The 20,054-nt window shown below is 52.1% G+C and overlaps 1 protein-coding gene across 1 annotated transcript in view; it reads left to right on the plus strand.

The window, feature by feature from the left end:
* Positions 1 to 20,054, plus strand: part of NCOR2 (nuclear receptor corepressor 2) — a 194,166-nt gene that overhangs the window by 22,783 nt on the left and 151,329 nt on the right. The window contains exon 3 of the mRNA XM_009880331.1: positions 2,732 to 2,912. Within this exon, the coding sequence (XP_009878633.1) occupies positions 2,732 to 2,912 (181 nt within the window). The remainder of the gene's footprint in view (positions 1 to 2,731; positions 2,913 to 20,054) is intronic.

Below are 20,054 nucleotides of genomic sequence, written 5' to 3' on the forward strand. Positions count from 1 at the left end.
TCAGCAAAGTCGGAATCTCTGGAATAAAGCAGCCAGGCGGGAACTGTTTGGAAAATGCAGCAGAACCCCAAACTTGGTGTCGAGGGAGGGTTTTTTAGGCAGGGCCGTTTTTACGCTGACAGCAACGTCATCGCTGTATTAAAGTTTGTTGTAAAGAGCTGGCTGTAGGTGTGGATGTGAAGAGTGAAAGGTGTGAAGGTTTCAAGCAGGAGCATTTGGATTTGCAGCCAGGACGGGCTGAGCGGGTTGTGTTGGGCAAAGCGATCTCGGGAGCGGCTGGAAATTCCAGTGGATAAAGTTTAATAGCAGTTCCAATGGATGTGGAAATGGAAATAAAATAGCACCCTATAACATTGCAGCTGCTTTCCCCAGCGTGGCCCCTGCCTCGCTGTAAGTAACCGCCTTTGTAAAGCTGAGTGGTGCTCTTATCTTAAAAATACGTGTTTTTTTCTGAGCGTAGCAGTCGTGTCAGGTTGTGTTGGGTTCCTGACAACTGCAGAGGTCTCGGAGCTGTCCTGTGTCAATTAGCAGCTTCATGGTAATACGGCCTTAAAAAAAAAGGGAAGAAGTGAAAATAAATACATCTGATTTTTAATTGCCTCGGTACAGCAGAGCCTTGGGTGTCGGAATATTTTAACACCTGCCCAGCTCAACAGTTGCTTATTGTTAGTGGGTTTTACAGCAGAGCCCGCAGCGTCGGCGTGCAGCTGCGGGCAGGGTTGGCAACGCGGTGTTGGGACGAGCCAGCAGGAAACTTGAGAGGTGCCAGGAGATATTCCAGGGCTGGCTGAGCAGAGTCGAGCAGCGTTCAGCCTGGAAGTGTTTGCAGGTGAAGCGAGCCGCCCTCCACCGCCGAGTTTGAGCGCTGTTCTGCTCTGAAAAGTTTGCTGCGTGAGCTGCGCGTTCGCTTTCTCGTCGGTTGGAGAGCGGTGTGGCAAAGGCAGTGCCCGTCCCCCTGCTGCACTCATGTCCCCTTTTTGCTGGGGAGGAGGAAGAGGATGAGCCAGATTCGGTTTCCGTGTGTCAGCAGCGAAGCTGCTGCCCGAATCCCAGCGCTGGCCACCTGTGCCAACCCCACAGCAGCAGAGTTTGGCCCGCATATGCTTTGTGCCCACTGTTCGTGTTGAAATTTTAAAAAAAAAATTTAAAAAAAATAGAGCAAAAGCCATACGTTGCTCCGTGGAGCGGGGTGAAGTTAGGTGTGCTGCTGGAGGGGAGGGCAGAGGGCTTTGCTCGAGGTGGTGCCCCTGAGAAGGTGGTTTTCACTGGGGTTCCTCCTCTCTCTGGATACGGTCCAGAGCCGTTACAGCCGCTGGAAAGATTCCTGCTGGCTTCAGAGGGCTCTGGGTCTCTCCCTTTTTGTCATCCTCTCTGAGATATTTAATTAAGCGAGGTAAAAATCAACGTCAGCAGTTGCAGTTTGTGGGTGGGGGACAAACGATGCCCGAGTTCCCCTGTCTGTTATGCTTGCTCTTGACAAAACGCATCTCCTCCCTTCCTCCCTTTCCAGTAGCTTCAAAGGCTGTTTAGTTTGTCGTTGTTTGGTAACTGGGGAGGATACTTCACCACACAGCTCGGGAGAACTTGAACAATCTTGTTTAAGGGAGAAAGGGGGGGAAGGAAAGCCGTTTTTTTTCCCCCCCCAGCTTTGAATCTCCCGTGCTTCATTTTATTTATTTTTTTTTTTTTTAAGAGATTCTGCCTGAAGTGTTAAAAACACACCCTTGGAGCTGCTGCAGCAAAGCTGATCCTTTGGCATAGTAAAAGATATAATGTATTTTTGTAGGATCCCTCTACAATTCCCACAAGAGAACCCTGCTAGGAAAAAAAGAATTACAAAAAAGGTTTTATATATGGTTTAAAAAAAAAAGGCAAAACCGAACCTCATTTCCAGGTATTATGAACTGCATCGTATTTAACACGTGAAGGAGATTTGAGCCCGATGTGACTCGGTGGTGCAGTTGCTATCACCTGATAACGTGCCTTTACAGCGTGCCAGGTCTGTGTCAGAGACATGCAACCACGTGTGGCCGCTTGCTTTCCTCCCCATCCTGGAAAAATAAATCCCTACTGGCTGGCCACGGAGGAGTATGCATTTTTTCCCCAGCATATAATCTTTGGTATTGCTATAGAAGATGCTAAATATAAGCAGCGGTGCAGGTACCTTTGACTAAATAAGCCCGACGTGGCAGAGGGGAGCTCCGCCTGGTCTTAGGGGCCACCGGGGGATTTATGGGACAGATTTGAGGATTTTCTGAGCTTTGGCTCGTTCTGACCCACGTGGCGTGACAGGGAAGGCTCAAACCTGCAGCCTCGTTCACTTTGCCCTGGTGTAGCGACAGCCACCCACCGCGTGTGGTGGGGTGGGAGGTGGCAGTGGGGATTTCCAGGTGACACGGTGGCGGTGCTGAGGAGGGGGACGGTGGGGTGGCCTGTTGGGTTTGGAGGATGGCGGTGATGCTGCACCCCATGTCCTGCTCTCCTGGGTGATGTCTGGTTCTGCCTGCGTGCAGAGGTGCACCGTGCCCAGCGACCAAGCTATGGACCTGTGCATCCTGGATCTGCAAAGACCGGAGATGTTTGTGTCCGGGGCCACCTGGCCTCCCTTTATGCATCCTTCTGGGAAACAGGCAGAAGTCGAGCCCTGTTTTCCTTGAGTGGCTTGCGGTTGTAGAGCAGGGGAGAGCAGAGGCGGTTTGTTTTCTAAAGGCTCCTTTCTCTTTGTCCCCAGATCTCAGGAGTTGCACCTGAGAACGGAGGCGCATTCCTATCTCTCTGACCTGACCAAGCCGTCGGACTTGGAGTTTATTGAAACTAAGAGACCGCGCCTGGATCTGCTGCAGGACCCGCTGATGCGGCACTCGCCTCTCCTGAACCAGAGCCAGCAGGGAGGGACAGAGGATCTCTCAAAGGTAAGGGGACAACGGCCGGGGACGGTAGCTGGGTGTGGGGTTTGTGTTTTGGGTTCCCCTTGGTTTGTGTGGAGCTACTTTTGAGGCTCTGAGCTGCTACTGAAATCAGTGTAGATGGTGGTTCCTGATGCGTCAAGCAGTGCTTGGTGGTGTTGGGTGATAGTCACTGAGATGGGGCGACCACTTTGGGGGAACAGAAGCGTATCAGCTTTCCCCGTGACTGTTAGAGTCACGGGCTTGCGTTTACTGGGCTATTAGATGCACCAGAACAATTTAGAAGCTCCTGTAGGGTGAATTGGGGATGGTCGTGTCTGGCTTTTCTGGATACTGTACCCTGATTTGATTTCTTTACTTGACCTTTCTCATTTATAACCTCTCTTTATTTAATACCGGTGTTTGAAGGGTTTGAATTGGTTGCTGGTGGTTCTTTAATATAATCTTCCCAGCAAAGCCTCCCTTGTCTTAGTCTCATTTAACAAAGCAAATTGTTTACTTGCAATTGTCCCCTCTGCACATGTAATAAATGCTGCTAAGAGAAATCCCTTGCTTGGGTGCCTGTTTGTATTTACTTTCATGTTCTGTTGGAGTAAATTGTATTTGATTTTTACCTCGAGCTTGGACATATTCCTGGTTGGCAGGAAAGTCTTGCTGGGGGCAGCTGGCTTGTGCTGCCGGTGGGAGCTCCAGCGCTGTGAGCATCGAGGGTTAGTGCCGCTTCAGGCTGGGCTTCCGAGATCCTGTGAAATGAAAAAAGAAGTCGCATCCTTACCCAGGGTGATGGGGATGGTTTGCTGTATCACTGGGGGAGCTCACTGAAATAACACGTGGGCAAGAAAGCTCTTGCTTGGGAGTGCCAGGGTATTCAGACGTCTCTTATCCGTGCAGTCCTGGTGCGCTTTACATGAGATCCCTCTCACCTGTCTCGAGTGAGAAGGACATTTAACTTCAAGGTAGTTCAGATGCCAAGGGAGGCCTGGCAGGATCTCCTGGAGGAGAAGGCTGCAGGGACTGCCGATTAGGAATGGTGAGCTAATGCTGGAAGGGATGGAGCAGTTCTTTCAGATCTGTGTTTGAACTCGGAGACCATGAAAAATGCACCAGACCCATCAGCTTGCTCTCCTTTAGCTTTTGATAGTGGGTTGCCTTGGAAAAGATGCCTCTGAGGTGCTGTGGCCCTGCTGTGTCCCATCTTTGCTGCTCGTCTTAATGAGGTGATGCTCTGACCATCCAGGAGTCTGCTCTCTGCCACCGGGAGGTGTTGTGGTGGCTCTGAACCGTAGAGTACACTTGGGGGATGCTTGGTTGGGTGACTGATGGGGAAAATAAACTGTTGGCCACGAAACAAAAAATATCCCTCTCCAAAGACGTGAGGAAACCAGGACGGCTTTTCTGTCTGCACATTATTTCCATCAGCAGTTCTGTTCTGCTTCTCACCGGAAAGCCACGTATTGTCTCAGCTATTTGTTTCTAATAGGCAAAGCCGCTCTTGAGGCATTAGTTGGTGAGTTCAGGGGCTGCGTTTGCTTCTTGGTCTGTGACATGTTTCCAAGAATTACATGCATTTTATGAGGCTTAAAACATTTGTTAATGAAAGAGAGAGAGACAGAAAGCCGTAAGATACAATTCATCAAGACAAGATTATGCTTTTAGTGGAGCCATTTGTAATTTCAGAGTCTGGAAGGAGGAAAAAAAAATGTGGTGTCCCTGACTGGTGAGAGCATAAGTGGAGCTGGGATTAGTTGCTCAATACTAGCAGGGGCTGTTTCCAGAATGGGTTTAATGGAGCTCACTGCAAGACTGGGATGATCTCAGTGCTGTTCACGTGCTTGGGAGCAGAAGGCAAGTCTGGGCTGTAGGACCACTGTGCTGAAGGTATATCTGCCTTTGTAGCTTGGGAAATGGGATTAATAGCAGTCTTTTGGCTTTATTCTCAGACTAGTCTAAAAACTGCTTGTGGACACATTAAGGTCGTGGTAAAGCTCCTGCAGCTGATCTGTGCGTCGCCCTGAGCCTCAGCGTGTTAGAGAAGGGTCTGCTGGTCTAGGGAAAATACAGAGCTGAGACTGGTCTTCGGCCACAAATTCTGGACACGTGTGAATCTGGGCTCTTCACACGTGTAAAAGTACTTCTTGCATCTGTGCTAAGCCAGCAACAGTTGAACTCGGCGCTTGGCTCTGGCAGTGTAAATCACCATCCAGAACAGCTGATGAAGACCTTCCAGAGAGGCTCTGTGCTGAGCTCCGTGACTGCCGTCAGCTCCCCTGCCTGGCTGATGGGACCTCCTAAAAAAACACGACCCGACGGTTGCGTTGTCAACCTGGCGGCTGATCCCCACTCTGCTCCAGCCGTGCGGGCGCTGGCCCTTGCTTCACTTCTAGCAGGACCGTGTTTTTCCTGCGTGTCCTCCATTCTCAACAACCTTCCTCCCTTCCCATAAGCACTCTGCAAGGTGGGTGCCAAGCCAGAGGTCTCTGCGCATCTGCAAGCTGCATGTGTCCCAGAGTGATGGCACACATGTGGTGGGAGGATGTGTGTCCCAGAGTGATGGCACACGCGTGGTGGGAGGATGTGTGTCCCAGAGCGGTGGCACACGCGTGGTGGCAGGATGTGTGTCCCAGAGCGGTGGCACACGCGTGGTGGCAGGATGTGTGTCCCAGTGACCGGAGCCAGAGAGAGAAATTTGCTGTTCCATCTGTGCTGCTGACTCAGCGCCTGACAAAGTGGTTTGATACTGTATCTGGGGCAGGTTTGCGAGCTGGGTGAGCCCAGTGTTACTAAACCTGCTGGTGGCTGTTTGGCCAGAGTATCCCAGGAGTTGTTCGTTTACCCCTTACCCCATTCCACATCATTGCAGTCACTGCGTGGGGAGGAGCTCAATTTACTCATTAGAGTAACAGCACCGGACTACTTTTCATGGTGATTTCGCAGCCCCTTTGTTTTGGGCCACAATCTGCGCTCTGAACACGGATGAAGTAATTGATGTGGCAGATGCTGGTAACAGGTTCCAGTTTGTTTTTTTTTCCCCAAAGAGAAGTGGATCTCTTATGTCTCTTATTCCTCATCTGCCTCTCCCAAACGTGGGGTGAGCTGGGCCCCTTTACCCCGTTCAAGATCACTGCAGCCTCACTCCAAGCAAGGCTTAGGCTGTAAGGAGAAGGCAATGTCTTCTATTAGATCAGCGTGTTATAGCTGGAGAAAACAGACACGCTTCTGGGCAGTGTGCCTCTCGAAAGCACCGGCTTCACAGCTGAAGCTCAGTTGGTCTAGTAAAAGATAGTACCTTTCCTTACGAACCCCGCGTTGCTCATATCCTTGAACGCTGGTGTTTCTTTTCAAGCCGGGGCAGAGAAGGTTGTTTTCTTGCCTGTTTTCCCCAGCTTGAGCATCTTTTTCCCTGCAAGAGGGATTGCTGTGATGCTGCTGCAGTGCATGTAGTGCTGTGCTCCCGCTGCTGGATGTGGCCAGGAGGGCTCTGGTGAGCTCAGTCTGCTGGGAGAGAAATGAAATCTCCCCGTGCCCGCTATGCCAGCGCGGGCTGATGCTGCCTCCGAGGAGGTGCTCCCTTGAGCTGGCTGAGAATAACCAGACAAAACCAAAGCAGGACTGTTTTTTCAATCACCGTGAGCCTGGATGTGAGATTCGCTGGAAGAGCTGTGGTGATGCGGATCTGCCGGGTGCGCTTGTGGCAGAGATGCAGGACCTGCTTCCCAGGACCCTTGGTGGCTTCTGCCTTCTTTCCGATAGAGGAAGTCATGGACCTTCATCACGTAACAGCAGATAGGAGTAAAACAGGCGGCTCCGGAGCAGGCCAGTAATGTATCTGCACGATCCCCTGTCTCTGCGCGTACGTGCGCAGCTGGTGCTGCGTGCGATCCTGCCCCGTAGGGACGGTGAGCGCCGCGCGTCTGGTCCAGCAGCGCCTGCTCTCCCCTCTCCAGAGCTGGAGGTTAGTCCTGCCTCTCCCATCTCTTCTTATTCCCCTTATGCTTCCACTTGCTCCTCTTCCCATTTCTGAGACTGCTTTTCCACCACGTACATGGTTTGCTGCTCCTTCCTATAGGATGTGAGTCAGTCGTGATCTGCATTTAGTCCCCTTGCAAGGGCTGGCTGGCTGCGCTTACGCAAAAAAAAGCAGGAATACGCTTACGGGGAGCCGTGTAATCCCACGGGAACGGGGCTGGGTGGAGGCTTAGGAAACCTGAACCTCGCTGCCATCTGCCCTGGCAGGCTGCTGGTCACCCGGTAAGTCTCTTCCCCTTTCTGTGTCTCAGATTTCCCCATCTGCACAAGGGACAATGCCACTTCCCTCTTTTGTAAAATAATTAACAACTATTGATGGAAAAAGGCTATTAAGAAGCCATGTGTTGTTAGGACTTGGACTCGGCTTTACATTGTTGAAGGGTTTTAATTTCTTGCCTTTCTGCATGAGTGTTTGTGTTGTGCTGTGGGCTGAAACCTGGAATAAGAAAAAGGAAGGGGGGAATCTTGGAAAAGACAGCACCAAGGCCAGGCAATACGTATGGCAAAGCAGAAATTAGGGCAAAGGGTATTTTGCTTTGATGCACGTTCATGTAACTTTAAAAGCAATTAATTGGAAAAGGAGGAATTAACACATTTAAAATGCCTTTTTAATGATGCATTGAAGCCAGCAGTGTACTTGCCAAATTTCACACTGGCTGCCCATTCCAGAGCCCAATTTACAATAAACTCCTGGAAAACAGGCTGTGGGATGGAAAGGCTCTTGGCTGGCCTGCTCGCTCCTGCCCCAGCTGTGGGCTGGCAGAGCACCCAGGACAACCGAAAGGCCTTTTGGGAGCCCGGCTTCCTCCTCATCGTGCTGGTGAGGCCGGTGCCTCGGCAGAGCTGTCCCCGGGTAGCTGCTCCATCCCCTGACGAATATGCCTGGGGAGAGGAGCGGGAGCCCGGGGACTTCCGGAGCGGGGTTTGCCCCGGCACGGGGAGGGATGCTCGGAGGGGCAGCACTGCAGCTCCCGGCATGGATATGTGGGCTGGCTGGTACATCACCAGTGGCGCTTCTGCTCCGTAGGCTTTGTTATGGGAACATTGATCTGTTGCTGGGATTAACTTCTCAGAGTTTCCAGTGGGCTGGTCTTGCAGTTATTAATGAAACTGGCTGGAACTTGTGTTGACCTTGGCAGAGGCCCCAGTTGGCTTGGAGGTAACTGGCAAAAGCATAATCTCTAATTGAGTAATCCAGCGCTGGGGGAAGGGAGCGGAGGGGGTGGAAACGCAGCAGTGCTTTGAACCGGGAGAGCCGCGGCGCTCCGACGGGATGCGTAGGAGTGGAGCACTCAGAAAGGCGCTGAGCACGCTGGCCGCCGAGGGAATTAGCAAGGAAAAGCGAGGCGGCATCTCGGTTCCCGCACCCCGGGCTCCCTCTTGTAGAAACCAGCCCTGAATTCCAGCGCCTCCCCGTGATTTATTGCCGCAGAACAATAGCGCAGAGGGGCTGAAGAACGAAATGAAGCTGTGAGTGTCGGCTGTCCCTGGGCGCGTGTCCTCCCGTAGCCCCTGAGTCTGCGGCGTGGATCGTGCTGGGCTCTCCCTTCTCCGCCACAAGTTGTTTTTCACTTGGGAAAAAGAGCTCTGGGCTCGTTTACAGCAGCTTGTGATGAAAGTCTGCAAGTGGCGACCCAGTGACAAGCGAAGCGCTGTCTTCCTTGGCCGTCCACCTCTGCTGCAGGAGAGGGAGCAGTTTCCTTGGCCAGCTGTGGCAGTGCCCACATCTGGTGGGGAGATGGTGGCTGCCAAGGAGCCCCGTGGAATGCCGGGGCAGAGGGATCTTGTGGAGCCACAGTAGCACTGATGGAGAGGAGACATCCCGATGCTGCCAGCACCCTGCTTGCTCTGGGTTATCCAAAACCCAAGTGAGATGCAGAGCTCAGTGCCGGTCGTGGCTTGGGCAGCCCTGCAAAAGGTGAAATCCTTCAAACGACTTGCCGTGAGAAGAAGAATTTTCACCCTAAGGACTCACAGGGTGCTTGGTGCAAAGCTCACATGTGCTGCGTGGCCTTGGAACTGCTTCTTGGAGGAGCAGACTTCTATGGAAGTGGCTCTAACCTCAGGTTTGAGCAGTGAAATGCAACAATTTTCGCGGGTACAAACATACCTACATCTTTCCTGCTTTTGTCCTCCTTCCCCTGCAGAGAAGAGCATTTCTCATTAACTCTGGTTGCAGCCTTCTCGGCCGGAGGCAGGCCAGGCTTTCCCCATGGTCCCGAGGCCGGTGATGCCCATCGGGAGCGAGTGGCGGGGTTTGTCGAGTTCAGCAGCTGTAGGAGGATCCTCCTGCGACGTGTTTGACATGCACCCATCTGCCGTGCGGTTGCTCACGCTGTCGACTTGTGCCTGATAAAAATCTTGATTGCAAAAATGATTCGGTGGGGTGGGGGTGGGAAACGACGACTTTGCGTTAGGGCAGCAATGATTCAAAGCTATTTCTGGGAAGATGAGGGAGATGTTGGCATTCTCTGTCGTTCCAAACATATTTAAAAGCTGAAATATTTGCGTTGTTCGCGTTGTCATAGTGCAAACACTTCTGGCTGGGTTTCTCCCTTCCCCTGCTTTCCTTTTCCACTTCCAAATCGCAGGAGGATGCACATGAGTGTGTCGAGCCCTGCTCACCTGCGCGTGAACGCACACCTTCGGGAGCACGGGTCTGCCTTCTGCCAGCGGTCTGGCTCTCGTGCTGTGCCCGGGAGTTCACCACGGTGGCCGTGTCAGGATGGCTGCGAGGACTTGTCAGCAGCCCGTGCCGTGCACCAGCTCGGGATAGGAAGCCAAGGGGACAAACAGCCGGAGGAGTGTTGGATCTGGAATGGGATGCTCCGTCCCATGCACAGACTCATGCTGGTTTCATTTGAAAACCAGATGCTGTTAGGCGTTGCGTAGTCCTTGAGAGATGTTCGGCTCCTCCAGCCAGCCCTGGGCCGGGGGGTAAAGGGAAGGAGCACCGACATTAACAAGACAACCGATTATACTCCATTTTTCAGCTGAAGTTCCTATGGCTGAAGACCTGAACTGTGGCCCGAGAGACATGGGCATGGCAGGGAAAGCCCTCGTGAGCTGCAGAAACGCTCCAGAAGGATGTGAAAACTGAGCTTGACCTTCCCCGGGTCGCCTGCAGCCCGGCTCTCCCCTGCTCCGGCTGCTCTGGCCCGCGGCGGTCCCGGGGCCGGGGCTCAGCACGGCTGGAAAACTGATGGGCAAACTGCCGGTGCCTCAAGCGCAGGTTGTTGTTTCGCACTTCTTCGGCTCATTTGTGGTGATCGACATCCAAAACAACCTTTTAAATTGCCTTCCAAGCCGTAGCGGTGGAGAAGGGCAGCGTGATGAGGCTGGCTGCTTCTGCGGAGCCTGCTTCATCATTTACATAATTGGACTTTTCTGTTCCATTCAGTCAATATTACAAGGCTCACGCAGTGCGACACCTCACCTGAACTGCTTGAGGGAAAGAAAGTCCCTTGATTTTGTGTGCCTCATCCCTGTAATTGGAAGAAATAGTGCCCCTTTTTTCTGCTTGCAACAGGGCAGCGTTGCGAGCTGGGTGTGCTGCGTGCATTAATGGAGATTTTTCTTCTCCGTCTTTGAAGTGTTTGCACATGTTGTGTGTATCTATTTTTTTTTTTTTTTCTTTAATAGGGAGGATTCTTATGTGCCCTGTTATGAAATGGAAATACAGCAGAGCAAAGCTGCTTTGCTGCTTAACTTTGTCACTCCGCGGGTGGGACTTAGGAAATGGGGTTGGTGTGGCACCGCTCTCCTGTGCATCACTCTGAAGCACACAGATGGGGCAGGGTGAGGATGTCTGTGCTGGTCACCGCTGCTCTCCACCTGCCATCAATCCAGTTTTCCACATTTGTGATAAAAAAGAAACCCCCATGTGGCATGAATTTCCAGGGGAGAATTCAATCCTGGTACCTGGAGTGATGTCCTGGCTATTTTCTCCTCCTGCATTTTCAGCCTGATTTGGGTTTCTTCTCTTCCCCTCGTCCTCTGGGAGGGGAGGGTGTGGGTGCTGCCAGCCGTGGAGCACTGCTCCAGCTCCCGTTGGATCCAGGCGCACTCTGGGATGGGGTACGGGATTCTTCCTGCTTCCACGCGATCTGGCCGGTTAGTGCAGATGACAAAGCAGCAGGAGGTTGTTAACGATTCGCAAACACGTACATCTTCTCGCAGGTGAACTCGGCATCCCTGTGCACCTCTCCTTGCCAAGGGTCTTCCTGGGGAGGGCGAGGGGTTTGGTGGGAGCAGTTCGGGCGTCTTCTCCATGGACGTACAGCACCAAGCACATTTTTGGTGCTGTACTTTTCCGTGGTTATGAAATGCGGCCCATCCACAGTTCTGACTCAGGCAAAGAAAGCCAGTGAGTTGTGACACCGATCAGATTAATTTTGCGTGCCGTGTTTTGAGGAGGAGGGTATTTCATGCTCAAGCCTTCCTTCCCAGCGCTGGGTGCAAAGCTGCGGAGGAGACGCAACAGCAATCGATGGTGTTTGCCTGCTGCTGCTGGAGGGGATGGAGTTGGGGGAGTGATTTCGGAGATGGATTTGGCAGAGAGGAGTTGCTGCTCTTTGTGCCTGTGGTGATGGAGCTGTAATAACATATTGAACATGGCAACAGCCCTTGCTAAAGCTCTGTGACTCCGCGTCCGTGCTTCGTGGAGCCTCATCTCTTAACAACACCCTCAGCATCGATAACAAGAGAGGAGCTGTCGAGTGCCAAAGGGCCTAGTTACAATCACTCGCTGAAAAACTCCTTTCTGTTTGGACCCAAACCTGCTTTTTAAACATAAAAACACTTTGGCTGTGTTTTAGGCGGAGAACATGCAGAGGGTTTTCTGGCTTGCTCCACCACGCAATGCTCCGCAGCTCCGCGCTGCATGGGCGGGGGGCTGAGGGGTGATGGACGCTGGTGTGCGTCAGGAGGGCTGGCTGCGTGCTCAGCGAGCGGAGAGAGGTTGTTTTAGGACAAGCTGACAGGCCCTTGGCTCGTTCCACTGCTCTCGAAAAATGTAATTCTAATTCTTGGCACCTTTTTCCAGAGGATAAGGAGTGAGAGCGCGGTGGAGCTTAGTCCATCTGCCCTTGGAAATGGGCTTTTACCCAGCGGCAGAGCTGGCTCAGGGCAGGAGCGTTGTGCTCTGTCCTACCCCCGGTTTGGTGAATTGAAGGCTGAAGTTAGTGGAGGAGAAGCAGCGTGGGATGAAATAACCTGAACTGCCTCCTCACGGTCCTGACCTAGATCTAGTTACTCTTTGGTCATCATGCTTTGACCGAGCATCTTCTGCGTGCGCCAGCGTTCAGCCCAGCTTCTGCTCGCCTGCATCCCAGCACTGTCAGCCTCTTTAATCCCGCACCCGGTCCCTTTTCCTGCGGGATGCAGGGGAGGAGTGGAGCACTGTCCTCTGGCGCTGCCAAGCAGCAGCAGAGGAGATGGGCAGCAGATGTGGGGTTGCCCAGTGCCTGGTGCCTCCGCCGCAGCCCGAGGGGTTCCCCTGGGGCTGCAGAGCCCTCAACACGCAGCTCCAGTGCACACCAGCAGCGCTTTATCACCTCCTCTGCCTGCACGGTAACGCTTCCTAGGCTTGCCTTTGAACGACCTGCTCCGATCGCTGCCCTGACAAGGGACACGGTTGATTTCTCTCCTCCCTGCGCTGTTCCCGGAGGAGCAGCAGTGATCATTTCTGCCTTCTGATCTCCGCTTTGGATGCTGGCGTTCCCGTGACTGCTTAAGAAAGAACCATTGCCTGGTGCAAATCGAGCCGTCCCACGTGGTTACGCGACCAAACTGAGCGCAGGCTTTTATTTCAGGCTGTTTTTCAGGTCTGCGTTATTTTATCTTGCGCCAGCCATCACAGGTATGACGTGGAGCAGATTGCCCCAGCGGCTAATGTGTTTCTGCCTCGGCAGCAGGCAGAGTGGCAGATGTAAACACTGGAACGTTACGGTCTTTCAAACATTCAAAGCTACTAAAGAATAGGCAGGTATGTGTGTGTATATATATAGCGCGCATTATATTAGTGGCTTTCAATATATTTGGAGAGGGATTTGTGAGATGCATCCATGAATGTTTCACGCGTATGTACTTTCTCACAGGGTTTTAAGTAATGGAAAAGTCTACATTTTTTTCATATATACAAAGACGCACACGCACATATATATATGGTGCTTCATATACTCGTAAGCTGTTTTTTTTCAAAGGCTGCTTCTAGCTGTGCAGTTCAATGATCCTGCCTTCAGCAGCCGCAAGGAGAAAGGCTTACAGTCTCGAGCTAAGCTAAATATTGGTTTGAGTCAATCTGGGTGCACTCGGAGACATCGCTAGTGTTCATGAATACAGCATAATCGCTGATTGGAGTGGGGAAATTTCATCATAAAGGCCCCAAAAGGGAGTTTTATTATTGCTTTCTTCCAAATGCCTGAATTTTATTAGCTTCAGTCATTCTTGGCAGGGCAGTGGAATGGGATTTTATAGTTAGCAAAGGAAAAGTAAACACAGTAATCATTTCACAGCCCTGTGCCTGCCAAACCAGGATGGAAATTCCAGCCTTGGTGGGAAGTTGCTGCTTTGCTAACAGATAATAACAAATTCACTGTGGGCTTATTCTTGCTATGGGAGCCGAGATGTTCATGTGTTGGGTTTTTTTTCTGTAAAAAAAAAAAAAAAAAAGCAACCCTGGCCTGGAGAGGCAGGGGTGCTTCGTGCTTTTCTGCAGGAGCAGCCTGGGCAGAGGTTTGCAGTTTGAGCGACTCCCACAGCCATTTGTGATTAGAAATGGTCCTTCTGCCCTGAGCCTTCGGGAGCTGCTTTATCCTGTGCTCTTGTCGGTGTTTGGTCTCTCCTTGGTGAGTCTTGCTGTGATGCCAGAGCTGAGTGATGCGGTCTCTCCTTGGTCAGTCTTGCTGTGATCCCAGAGATGAGTGATGTTTGAGGAGCATCACGCTTGAGAGGCTGCGACGGTCCCTACAGCCTGAGACCATCTTTACTCGCTGAGCCGGGGGGAAAAAAAAATCCTATGGCAAAAAACCCAACTCCCAATAAATTAAAAACCCTCATGAAAGGTTCATTTTGCATCTTTTTCTGGGCTTGCCGAGGTGGAGGACTTGGCTGCCAGCTTGCGTCTGGACCGACACCTGCCAGCGTTCCCTGCTGCGGGGCACGTTATTCCTCCCCCCTTCCTGCCCTGTGGGATGGATGGTGGTGGGGATGGCCAGCACTGCTGCCCCCGCCGCCTCTGGGGCTCAGGATGCGGCCGCTGTGGCCTCCTGACGGAAGAGCAGGCGGAGCAGTGAAGGAAATGGCTTCTCAAACAAGCGGCGAATGTCAAGGCACCCCCTTCCACGTGCCTGCACAATTATTAGAACAATAAAGCATTGAGCGCAGGCGGCGGCGGGCTCTGATGGATGGCGCAGCTGACGGTTGCTTTGCACCACCCCTGTTCCCCTGTCCGCGTGCATCCTGCGCCCGGCGGCGTGCCTTGCTCTGTCCTACACCCACCTCTTGCAATGCCACCGCGAGCAGCCGGGGCCGTGTCCCATCTCCATCTCCCCGTGCCTGTCCCCAGGTGGTGTCGCAGCACCGCTGCTTTTGGGGTGCTTGGGACCAACCATGGCTGGTGCGTGGGTATTGTATGGCCGGGGGGGCTTCCAGGCTGCTGGTGGACACCTCGGGCAGGCGGAGATGTTGTCCCCACCGTGTCCCACGGGCATGTGTTGGGGATGGCGCTTTGCAGGGTGCGGAGACAGCACTCACTTAAAGGGGAGATGCCAAAATGAAGGGGGAGTGTGGCTTCAGCGGTGTGGCGGGGAAAGAGGAAGCCACTAAAAGCTTCATTAAAAGCCAAGACGGGCTGTCTCAAGGAAAAGGCTTTTTTTCTCCTAAGCCTGTTCTTACGTTGGTTAAAATGTTTTTCAAAAGCATCTAAGCAGCTGTGAGCCTTATTGCAGGCATAAACGAGTTTTCCAGAGCAGCCACCTCAAAATGGAAGTCGGATCGGCTTGGATTCTGGATGAAAAAGGTGGTTGGGGTATTTTTTTTGTCTCAGCCGGTGAAGTTCACAGGTCAGGTTCACCAGTGACCCCTGTCTGCTTCCCAGCTGCTCAGTTCAGATCTCATGTGCGCGTTTGAGTCTCACAAGACATGCATGCGCATGTACTCAGATGTTCTGGTAGAAGTCAAGTGACTTTACTGATAAAAATTGAACGTTGGGGATCTTACTAGGTTTCTGGGGGCAGGGGAAGTCTTTGGAGTATTACCGTTAAGTCCTGTTTTCGTGCAGTCTTAGAATTTCTGGGTTTTACAGATGAGAGGTGTTTGATGTTTTGAGAGCATAGCTGGAATGAACCTACACATTAAGTCTAAAGACATTAGAGCAATGAAGTGGTGGCATGCGGTTGGCGAGGGGACCTCAGTGGATTACTGTAGGAGCAGTAACTTCTGATTTTTGAGCTGACCCAGTTGGACGAGGAGCTGCTGGGAGTTCGGCGCTGGGACCTGTCAGCCCGTGCTGGGGGTCCCCAGGGGAGTTGTTGGTGATCCTGGCTTGGTGTGATGGCTCTGGGACGCGAGAGGAGGTTTGGGTTGGTCCCACAATGCGCAGCAGCCACCGCGTAAACCGTCTTAGGTCTTGTTTGCGTTTCCTTTCTCCGTCAGTCAAGTTCCTTCTCAGTAGGCAGCTCAACCTCCAGGATTTGGGGAAAAAATGATTTGGGTGATGGTTGTGCAGGGAGAACGGAGAGAGGGAGGGAGTGGGAGCAGCCTTTAGGTATGTCTTACTCGCGGCGGTGGTTAAATAGAGCTGTCTTCATTCATTCCATTCCCTCCCCTCTAAATCTGATGCCCCTTCAAGCCGACTTCCCAATATTAATACCGTGTGCCGGTCCTGATTAACTCCCCGACAAATCCCCTCTGCCCTGAATGGACCCCCGTTTGGCTGTGCATGGCTGCGCGCCCCTCTGCCTCCTTCCTCCTCCCTGGCAAGAGGAGGAAATTTAAATGTTTCTGAAGAGCGACATTTCCATTTCAAAAGCTGTTCGCTCAAGTGCGTCTGGAGTGGGATTTCTCTCCCCCCTACTCCGCTCTGAATGGGAGCTTTAGAAGTCTCATTTCCTCTGCTTGATAACACCAGGCTGAGAAGGGCTTTTGTCTTTTCATTTCCCCTCAATTTTTTATTTTTAAATAAGTGAGGTTTAGAGAAGCTGCCGTGGTTGATTTTTTTTTTCTTCCCTTCCCGCCCCGTGTTTGTCCCTGTGCTGGAGGATGCACCTGGTGTCACCCAGTGGGTGAGCTGGAGCTGCCTGGGCTGCAGGGACCTGCTCCCCAGCGCTCCTCGAACCACCACCGACCTGGGACCACCCTTCCCATCGCCCCGCTAAGGCTCCTGCGAGCAGAGGAGGGGGTTTACTGGGCACATCCAAGCTGTGGAGCATCGCGCTGCTCTTCCCAGCTATCCCGAACAGGGGCTGCCGTGTCCCCATGGAGGACGTTGGGTGATGGTGGTGCTGAGCCTGGTGCAGGATCTGGCCCCGTGTCTCCAATGTGATGTCTTTAATGAGGCTGACTTGTTACCTGCCTGTTTTTTGGCTGGCGTAGCTATGCCAGTTGGGGTGAAATTACTGTTTTTTAAGGCGATGCTTAGGGGAGGGCAGAGGCAGGGGGACGCGGTTGCCTGGTCCCACTTCTGCAGGACGAACGCGTGCTGATGCAGGCACAGTCACACTTGTGCGATGGCATTCGTGCTCGTCGCTTGAGTATTGTACTAATATAAAAGCAGAGATGATTTTTTTTTTTTTTCTGCAGAGGCCTTTTCAAAAGACAAACTCTGGCGTGCTTTTTGCGCGGCATCTGGGGCTTGAGGGCTTTCTGCCGTCTTGAGGACCAGCTGGGATCTAGCAGGGGACTATTCGATCATCCTCAAATCGGAGGGAATACGCCTGCTGGGGTTAATGTGGACCTCAGTGCTACGTCCCTGCATGGTTGGTGTGCTGCAAAGACTCGGACCTTGTTCACTGCATGTGGCAGTGGAAAGAGGAATGGGTGGTGTTGTGAAAAATAAATAAATAAAATGGTGGGAGGCTAAAACTTGCGATGGCACGAAGTCAGTGTTATGTTCCCCTGGGCTTTGTCATGTTGGGTGACGGGGTGCTTTCCAGGGCTGCTAGAGGGGGTTTGGGGGTTGTGCACCGACTGTCTGCACCCCCAGACAGGGGCCCCTCCTGCCTAAAGAAACGCCCCAATGGGGAGAAGACAGAATTGTTTAGGTTGGAAAAGACCTTTATGATCATCGAGTCCAACCCTTAATGTAGCACTGTCAAGTCCACCACTAAACCACGTCCCTCAGCAGCATGGCTACATGTCTTTTAATGCAAAGCGTGACAGTCACGTGTGGAAACATGTCACCATGTCCTGTGTTTCTGTGGAAGTCCACGGCAATTATTCAGGGGTTCCTGTGAAAGCTGCCCACCATCGGGGGGATGAGGGTGGTTTGAGCCCGGTGAGCGGCTGCTTTGCCAGCCGGCGCTGCGATGAGCTCCCCCCGTTACCTTTAAAGTCTGGTTCTGCGAAGCGAAGAGGTGCTAACCCCACTACCCTGGCCGAGCGCCAAATTGGGCAATTAAAAATTTGCCTCCTTGCCTTCATGCTTAACGTAATCAGAGGTGGTTTTCACTGTTTGCTCCTTTTCAAGAGACATCAAACAAGTGCTCGCCTCCCTCCTCTTGTGTTTGCACGTCTCCTGAGCCTTTCGGTGAGCTCGGGGCTCTCCCCTCCTTTTGGCCTGCGTAAACGCAAGCAATGTCTTAGTCACTCACGTCACAGTTTTGAATCATAGAATCATAGAATGGTTGAGGTTGGAAGAGACTTTGAAGATCATTGGGTTCCAACCCCCCTGCCCTGGGCAGGGACACCTCCCACCAGCCCAGGTTGCTCCAAGCCCCGTCCAACCTGGCCTTGAACACCTCCAGGGATGGGGCAGCCACAGCTTCTCTGGGCAACCTGCACCAGGGGCTCACCACCCTCACGGTGAAAAATTTCTTCCTAATATCTAATCTAAATCTACCGTCTTCCAGTTTGAAGCCATTCATTGTGGTGCCCAGTGATAGGACAAGAGGTGACGAGCACAAACTCGAAGATAGGAAGTTCCATCTAAACATGAGGAGGAACTTCTTTGAGGGTGGCAGAGCAGTGGCACAGGCTGCCCAGAGAGGTGGGGGAGTCTCCCACTCTGGAGCCATTCCAAACCCGCCTGGACGCCATCCTGTGCAACTGCTGTAGGTGTCCCTGCTCTGGCAGGGGCGTTGGACTAGATGATCTCCAGCGGTCCCTTCCAACCCTGACCATTCTGTGATTTTCCCCCTTGTCCTATCACTACGCCCTTGTAAAAAGTCCCTCCCCAGCTCTCCTGTAGCCCCTTTAGGCACTGGAAGAGGCTCTAAGGTCTCCCCAGAGCCTTCTCGTCTCCAGGCTGAACACCCCCAACTCTCTCAGCCTGTCCTCATAGCAGAGATGCTCCAGCCCGCGGATCATCAATGTTCTCAGCAGTGCATCGCTGGGGGAAACGGTGGCGCAGGTGAAATGATGCTCTGAGCGGCAGGTGCTGGGTGCTCAAATTATTAAAAGAGTATTAAAGTTGAAAATAGAGGACTGGAAGATCTCGCTGCTGTGGAGGCTACCCCAGCAACCTTGTTTGCTGAAGACAAAGCTGATTTTTTTTATTTTTTAAACAACTCTGTGGCTTTATGGGAAGGCCTGTGAAATTCCTTTCCCCTGTAATCCGGCTTATTTGTCCTCTCCCTTATTTGCTGAAAGCATCGGAACGCCATCCGTTCAGTGCCCAGGACCAGCCCCATCTCATGCTGAACGGGTCGTTGGCTGCTTTAACTTCATCCTTATCATTTGGTGGGCGGTCTCAGGCTCTACCTGCTGTCCCAACCACGACTCCTGCAGTTATTCACGGCTCTTTTAGGGCACTTACTGCCCTTGGCCGAAGCGCTCCACTCATGCCAGTAAGGTCCATCCAGCCCAGCCCTTTCCCTTCCTTTGTAGGAGTATGGGCAGAGTGTGACACCTGACCTGGAGCTCCCCAGGACCCCGCTCCACTCGCCTGCTCAGTTCCAGGTAATTTCCACTGTGCAGGCACCCAAATGAGATTTTTAGTAACAGTTTTTTGACTTGTATGCTTTTTCAGAGTTAACAAAAGGTGAATCACTGGCACGGAGCAGTCTTACCAGATGTATCAACTGCGCCAACGATGCTCAAAGAGAAGGTTCCCAGAATCTCTCTGACCGTTGCAGAAAGGCATATTTTCCTCTAAACCTGTTCTTGGAAGCGGCAGAGTTGTTTTGGCTGAAATTTACTATTTAGGAAAAAAAAAAAAAAAGCCTAAAAATGCCTGAAGCAAAGATTCATCATGGAAAATTTCAGTCCAGACAGTTAATGTTTTAATAAACTCAGGGTCAACTGAAAATCCAGCGATGCCGGGTAGGAAGGCAATCCTTAATGAGAGGTGGAGCGATTAGCTCCTCTTTGTAATGAGTAGATGGGTAGGTGAGAATTCATCACTCCAGCAAAGTCAGGAGGGAATGTACGCGTTCAATGCAATTATTATCCGCTAATGGGGAAATGCAAGAAGGTAATGAAAGGCACAGCATCCATTTGTCGGTATAATGCCTTAGGCTTCGGTGGGAGTTTGCCTGAGTAGGGTTTTCCAGATTTGACCCGTTATTCCAGGCTGCCTCCCAGTCCGTAAGCCACGTTTGCTGCCGCTTCCGTAATACCCCGTGATGGTGGGGTGCGGAGGCGGCATCTGTAAGGACGGCACTGTGGAACGGCTTTTTTGAGCTCAAGCAAGTATTACAAGACCAGATACCAGGTTTTGGTTAGTGCATTGAACTGCAACACTCGCTGGCGAGGTTTTACCACCCTCCTAAATCTGCTGGTGGGGAGGGAGGGTCAGCATTTGGTACTGGTTTTGCAAATAAATTGCTTCAAGCTGTTGAAACATCGGGGAAGTTTTTTGACCTACTTTTCGTGCAAGCTCAGAAATTGTTGGGATGCTTTCTGCCCTGGCTGTGCGGAATTCAGCTGGATTACAGGGGAAAGGAATTTCGTAGGCCTTCTCGT

Source organism: Charadrius vociferus, unplaced genomic scaffold (genome assembly GCF_000708025.1).
Source record: "Charadrius vociferus isolate BGI_N301 unplaced genomic scaffold, ASM70802v2 scaffold332, whole genome shotgun sequence".
Lineage (NCBI taxonomy): Eukaryota > Metazoa > Chordata > Aves > Charadriiformes > Charadriidae > Charadrius > Charadrius vociferus.